A 7562-nucleotide genomic window follows, 5' to 3' on the forward strand; every position below is an offset into this window, starting at 1 on the left:
AGTATTGTTGTGTAAGATGACATGGGAGGCCCTCTTTTCCGCACAAGTTAGCTATTCTACCAAACTACTACTATGCTAAGAAACTCATGAGGATTGGACTTTATCAGAATTCTAAAGTGCAATCATGACCAGCTAACTAATTATCTTCTTATCCCAAAGCAATCGCTATATAAAGAGGGAGAGAGGCAGAAATGGATTAAACAAAATGGCCAATTCAGCAGCCTTGTTGTTAGCATTTGTTTGTGTTCTGTGGGCTACTGTGTGTAATGGCCAGGAAGTTGGTCATGGTTATCGTCTTCTTTCCATTCAGAAAAGGTCTGATGAGAGCTTGATAGGAAGCTTGGAGCTCATACAGAATACACATACTTATGGACCAGATATTCCACTTCTCCAACTTTATGTCAAGTATTTTCTTTTTTTTCAATGCTTTTTCCTTCTCATTTATTCTTTTTTGATGGAAGTATTGGATGTGATAAATGTCTGAATAAAAATTTATACATAGTTTTATTTTAAAGATTTCAATTAGTTTAACATAGATGGTAACGATTTTCTACAGTCCATCTGTATCTGCAATCCAATTCTCATTTATTCTTTTCTGATGGAATCTATGGATGTGATAAACGTAGATCAAAAAATTCATATAGAATTTTATGCAAAAGTTCTCAGTCAATTTAACATAGATGCTATCAATTTTTTACAGTCTATCTGCAATCTAATTCTCACTTATTCTTTTTTGACGATGAATTACTGGGTGTGATAAACACGGAACAAAAATTCATACACAGTTTTAGTCAAAAGCTCTCAATTTGTTTAACATAGTTTAATTTTTTGATGTGTTTGACATAAATTTGTTATGAATTGCTTATGTTTTACTTTGAAGATTTGAGTTGCCTGATGACTTTTGATATGATTTGTATGTTTTACTTCGAAAATTTGGGTCATCTGCTGACATTTGGTATTTTGCAATCTAATTCTCACTTATTCTTTCTTGATGATGAATCACTGGATGTGATAATACTTTTAAGATTTGGGTGTCTTCTGATTTTTGGTATGGTTTGTATATTTTACTTTGAAGATTTGAGTCTTCTGCTGACATTTGTATGGATTTGATATTTTGCTGTTTTGTGGAAATTTATTATAATGTGGGTTTATCTGTGACAAATTTTAAATGTTTTGATTTTTATGAAAATGTTTAATATAATAAATATAAAATGTTATAGTTTATGATTTTTAAATTTGAATTTTTAAGTTTCTTATGAATCAGCTGACCCATTAAGAAAAAAATTTAATATAACTTTTTTTTCAAAAATCATTTCATATATATATAAATTTATTAAGTTATGAATATGCAATGCAGCTAATACATGATGTGTCACTTCTTACTCTATGGGGTGAATTGGCTTTAGCTACTCAGATTCACACATGCATGATGTTAGTTTTGCATTTTTAAATGACTTTGGTTGGAATTCATGTTTTAACTCTGTATTGTACATATCTGAATTTTTATTTTTATTTTCATGTTTTAAATATGTGATGCTCTTTTATTTAGGAATGTATCCAACATAGATGGGTGCATGTTATTTAAATGAATGTTAATTAAGATCAAGGGATGCATTTATCAAATGATATTATATATCTTCAATTTTATGTCAAGTGAAGCTTACGTTTTTTGGATTTATGTTTTGAATTTTATTTAATACATTGAATTTGGATTTTTATGAATTGAATATGCAAGCTTTTATGAGCTTTGGTTCGATTTTTTTCTTTTATTTTTTGTTTCTAATTGGAATTATTTGATTGGCTTGAATGTATCTTTCTTATGGAAGATCTAATATAATCAGTTTTAAATAATTGTATTTGAAAATTTGAAATATGTATGGTGTGCTTAAATATTTATAAATTTATAATCTATTAGGTTTATATATTGACATTTAGCTTTAGCTTGTGGTATTTAAAATATATTTTGGATTTGGATTTGTGGTTCACATTCCAAATTAAAGTTTTATAACTCATGTTTAGATCTTTTTTTTTCCTGTTTTAGATATATTATGTTGATCTACTTCAAAATATTTTAACATATTTATGTCCATGTCATCTTAGCATTGCTAATTACGACCAAATACTAACATGCTCATTCTTCATAACCACTTTCATAATTGTGTCCTTGAGACTTTGATGAATAATTCATAACAAAGTGACCCTACAAGATAGTTCCATTAACACAAAAATCAATTCAAAATCACAGGTGTCTATTTACATGTTAAAATCTTAAGTATTAGTAAGGTTTTGTGTTTCTAGTCTACACCCACTTGGATGTATTTACTATTTTCTCATTTGGTTATAATTTATTTACATTGCAGGCATGAAACAAAGGACCGAGTGAGAGTCCATATAACTGATGCAAAGAAGAAGAGATGGGAAGTACCTTATAATATGCTTCATAGGGAACAAGTACCTAATTTTCAGGAAAAAAAGGAAACCAAAATCTCTAAACCAGTGTTTGACTACTTTGAGTTTTCAAGCAACGAGTTGATCTTCTCCTACATTGTCAATCCATTTGGGTTCGCAATTAGTCGCAAATCCAATGGGGATGTCCTTTTCAACTCCTCCTCTTATGGCAACTTGGTGTTCAAAGATCAATATCTAGAGATAACCACTAGCCTTCCCACATCAACTTCACTATATGGGCTTGGGGAGAACACACAATCCAATGGAATTAAGATTCTTCCCAATCAACCATATACTCTTTATGCAACTGATATTAGCCCTGCAGAGTTGTACACAAATTTGTATGGGTCCCATCCTTTTTACATGGATTTAAGGAAGGGAGGTGTTGCTCATGGAGTTCTATTATTGAACAGCAATGGAATGGATATTTTCTATACCGGTAGTATGCTGACATACAAGGTAATTGGGGGCGTGTTGGATTTCTACTTCTTTGCAGGGACTTCTCCATTGAATGTGGTTCAACAATACACTACCCTCATTGGATATCCAGCTGCTATGCCCTATTGGGCTTTTGGTACATCCTTATGAGCCCCACTCTACACATTTCATTTCTTAAATATAGAATCAATCTAGGAATTAACATGCCATATCAAAAAAATCATAAGAGTTGACATTGAGTCATTTCATTATTTTTCATATAATTCATAAAGCTTACAAACCATCATTTCTAAGTGAATATGAGTCAAAGATAACCTAAGTTTTTGATAGCTAGTTATGTTTGTTTCAATGCTGCATTTCAACAAGAAAGGTGGCAAAGTTATACTTTTCAATTTTTTTTATTTTTTGTTTTTAATACTCGATATAATAAATTTGACTTCCAGATCCTTTGTTGGGTTCAATTATTTTTTATTGTTTATATATCTCATATATTTTAAATAGGATGAAGAATGAGATCCCTTATGTATATGTTAGTTCAAATTTAAGTAATTATTTCTAGTTAACTAAACTGGGTGAAAATTAAGGTTATGTTAAATTTATTTTAGATTTAAAATCAATATATTATTATATTTTGTATATTAGGTTAGTAAATAAATCTTATCATTTAGCTTATCCATTTCAATTTTTATTACTGATTCGAATGATATTAAATTCTAATTGGTTTGAATGTGACATTTTATATTTTTTTGTGTTATAGTAAAGAAATTGAAAAATATAAGTTTAATGCATAGATATAGGTTAATATAGCATTTATTTTCTATAAAAAAATAGAAACTTTAATACATTTGACATAGGAGTGATATAATACTCAAATTTTGACGTGTATTAATGATTTTTCTAATTATGAATTTTGCATGTTGAGAACAAAGATAAATTATCGTAGCTTTTAAATATTTGATAAAGAATAAAATTCAATGAATACTATCAATTTTGTTCACATTATTAGCATGATAATAATTATATTGTGTACATTATATCATTTTTCATAATTATAGTAATTTTCTAGTGAGTTTTTAAATTATTTAGCAAAAAATATATGTGAATGTATTCAATGCTGATTAATTTTTATTGTTGTATGCAGGATTTCATCAATGTAAATTTGGGTATAAAAATGTTGAAGATATAGAATATGTTGTAGCTAATTATAAGAAATCACAAATACCCCTAGACGTAATGTGGACTGACGATAACTATATGGATGGAGCTAAGGACTTCACACTAGATCCAGTCAATTATCCCGAAAAAAAGTTGCGTTCTTTTATTGATCAAATTCATGCTAATGGGCAAAAATACGTTGTCATTGTTGATCCAGGTATTTTATTTCCTTTCCCAACTATTTAATTTATCAAAATGGTATTATATTCTCATATTGTATGGTCTAATTGAAGTATAATTAATTTGATATTTGTGTTTAAAGTTAGAGTCTAGCAAATTGTCGAACGAAATGTTATTAGATGACAAACATTTGGAATGTTAAGAGTTTTTTGCATTATTGAGAAAAAATTAGGAATTCCCTCCCCGAAGAGAAATAATATCAATTAAGCCCCATATTAGTAATGTGATTTACTATTTTATTTATTTTAATTTTTATATATTATTGTGAGACATATATTTTCTATTGATGTGGTATTTTTTTCTTGTTTTGCGACTTTGATATTTAAAACAAATATGACTAGAAAATAAATTAATATTTTAAATAAAAATAATATATCCCCATCACATTATTTATTACCCTTTCAAATACACATTAAAATATATCACTTAACTTTCAATTTTATAGACATATTACATAGACAAATTTAACCGAAAAAAGGTGCATTCCCCACCACCTTCAAATTTCCTAACCTTTTCTACCTTATCTTTCATTCCTACTGCCTAAGAGTTTAACTTGTCTAAATAAGAGCTAAGACCACTCTTAACCCAATCGAGGATGGATATTGTCAAGCCTTAAAATTATTATTTACTTAATCAATGATTGAATGTTCTAGATTTTTCACATGTTACCATTTTCCTTTTATGTCATAATGTTATTTTTTACATTATTTTATAGCCTTGATAAGGTCTCCTAGTTCTACCTTAATAAAATCCACTAAATAGGGAATAAGACCCTCTCTATATAAATTATTACTAGAGAGATGAAGAGAGATATTATCTAAATTTGGCATGACCCCCTTTTTACCACTTGTACTATACGAATTAGTTTCTCTCCAACCTCCAAACTTTTAAGAATCACGAGAAGATATTAGATATTTCTTATAAGGTCTAAAAGCTTAAATAAATTGAAGAGGAATGTTTTCAATGTAAAAAGAAGACATTGCCTTAATTGATTTAGTTACTATACAATTTAATATAACATAAAATATAATAAATATTTAGTTAAAAATTAAATAAAATTATGAAACATAATATAATTTATTTATAATTTTTGTTTAATTTTTTATTTTTTTGATGTGGTTTTATAAAATTTTATAAATAGCATTCTTTAAATATGATATGGGTTTCAACTATTGTTATGTTTGTACTCAACTTTTCTTAGTGATTTTTTTCCTTCACTTGACATAAAATTGTTATTCTTTATATTGCAGGAATTAATGTGAACTCCACTTATGCCACTTTTCAGCAAGGGATGACCTTAGATGTCTTCATAAAGCATGATGGTGAACCCTTCGTTGGCCAATCATGGCCAGGAGCTGTTTACTTCCCAGACTTTTTGAACCCAAAAACAACTTCATTTTGGGTGGATGAGATATCGCGGTTCTACAAGATGGTCCCAGTGGATGGCCTTTGGATTGATCTTAATGAGATATCCAACTTTTGTAGTGGAAAATGCACCATTCCAAATAATCGAACATGTCCAGGCCCTGGTGTTGTATTTACATGTTGTCTTGATTGTACTGACATTAACAATACACGATGGGATGATCCCCCTTACAAGATCAATACCTCTGGAACACATGCCCCACTTGGCTCCAAAACTATCGCCACAAGCTCCATCCACTATAATGGCATCCTTGAATATGATGCACATAGTCTTTACGGTTTCTCAGAGGCAATTGCTACACATGTTGCTCTTCAAAAAATCTTAAGAAAACGTCCCTTCATTTTGTCAAGGTCTACATTTGTTGGGTCAGGATCATACACAGCGCATTGGACTGGTGATAACCATGCTTCTTGGGAGGACCTTGGCTACTCCATCTCAACTATATTGAGATTTGGTATGTTTGGGATGCCAATGGTTGGGGCTGATATATGTGGATTTTTAGGGGGTACAAATGAGGAATTGTGTGCACGGTGGATTCAATTGGGAGCATTTTATCCCTTTAGTAGGGACCATGCTAATTTTGATAGCCCACGACAGGAGCTTTATTTATGGGACTCAGTGGCCAAGTCAGCACGTAAGGCATTGGGGCTGCGTTACAAATTATTGCCTTATATTTATACATTAAACTATGAGGCACATATGATAGGGGCCCCTATTGCACGACCACTATTTTTCTCTTTTCCAGAGGATGAGGAGACATATGGTATAAGTACCCAATTTCTCATTGGTCCAGGTGTCCTAGTTTCCCCTGTTTTGCAGAAGGAGACAACTAGAGCGACTGCTTATTTCCCTAAAGGGAGTTGGTATAATTTGAATGACATGAAACAAGCCTTGGTTTCTATAGGTGAGTATGTGAATTTAGTTGCCCCCATGGATACTATTAATGTTCATGTTTGTGATGGGATGATTCTCCCCATGCAGCAAGGGGGATTAACCACTAGAGAGGCTAGGAAGACTCCATTCACTTTGGTGGTAGCATTTTCAAAAGGCTTAAACTATAGTGGGGCAAAGGCAAAAGGTCAACTCTTTTTAGATAATGGTGAAGATGTAGAGATGAAGTTGCAAGAGGGAAGTTCCACTTATGTCAACTTTTTTGGTGAGTCAGATGGAAAGAAACTGACAGTCATTTCTGAGGTACAAATGGGGAAATATGCCTTACAAGAGGGTTGGGTGGTGAAATATGTGGTAGTTTTAGGACCTTCCTCTTTTCCTTTAGTTTTTAATGTTAGTTTGCCTATTGGAAAACACTTTAATGTGACGTGGGATGTAAACAATGTTTAGTCATTTATAAGCTATAATTATAAAGCTTTAATCCCTATTAATATCATGTTAATGTGTCATTTTTTAATTTAAAAGGGCTACATATTGACATGAATTCATGCTTTAAGAATTAGATGCAGGTATTTATAGAATATCAAATTTTAAGTCCTCAATTAAAAATAAAGAAAGGACATAAGATGCTTTTTGGTGCACTATACAAAATGAATTTAGTAAGAATAGTAGAAGTTAATGTTATACATTGTATAATCTAAATTAAAATATAACTTAGCAAAGAATTTCATTTTTTTCAAAGATACAATAAGTCATGAAATTGTGGTTATTATTTAATTATTTAAAATTTGAATTTGACAGTCAATTTATATCAACCCTTGTTATATGATAACATTATAAAACATTATAAAACTTAATTTTATATTATATTTCATTCAAGCATATATATCTTATTGTGAGTATTTTATGTCAATTTAATTATTTCCATAATTATTAATTTGAATATGCAAGATGAAGATTTAGA

At 30.2% G+C, this 7562-nt stretch overlaps 1 protein-coding gene across 1 annotated transcript; it reads left to right on the top strand.

The window, feature by feature from the left end:
• Window positions 1–201: 201 nt before the first annotated feature.
• Window positions 202–7122, top strand: LOC131066783 (alpha-xylosidase 1-like). The gene is made up of 4 exons (XM_059218690.1): window positions 202–405; window positions 2361–3022; window positions 4028–4258; window positions 5532–7122. The coding sequence occupies exons 1-4, from the start codon at window positions 206–208 to the stop codon at window positions 7046–7048; spliced, it is 2610 nt and encodes an 869-aa protein (XP_059074673.1). The 5' UTR covers window positions 202–205; the 3' UTR covers window positions 7049–7122.
• Window positions 7123–7562: the final 440 nt, after the last annotated feature.

This window comes from Cryptomeria japonica, chromosome 4 (assembly GCF_030272615.1).
Source record: "Cryptomeria japonica chromosome 4, Sugi_1.0, whole genome shotgun sequence".
Lineage (NCBI taxonomy): Eukaryota > Viridiplantae > Streptophyta > Pinopsida > Cupressales > Cupressaceae > Cryptomeria > Cryptomeria japonica.

What these genes read in the sequence shown, in the direction of transcription:
- LOC131066783 (XM_059218690.1), top strand. Translation starts at nt 206, where the DNA reads ATGGCCAATTCAGCAGCCTTGTTGTTAGCATTTGTTTGTGTTCTGTGG. An exon ending in TATGCCCTATTGGGCTTTTG is followed by an intron (nt 3,023 to 4,027) that starts GTACATCCTTAT and finishes TGTTGTATGCAG; the next exon opens with GATTTCATCAATGTAAATTT. An exon ending in CGTTGTCATTGTTGATCCAG is followed by an intron (nt 4,259 to 5,531) that starts GTATTTTATTTC and finishes TTTATATTGCAG; the next exon opens with GAATTAATGTGAACTCCACT.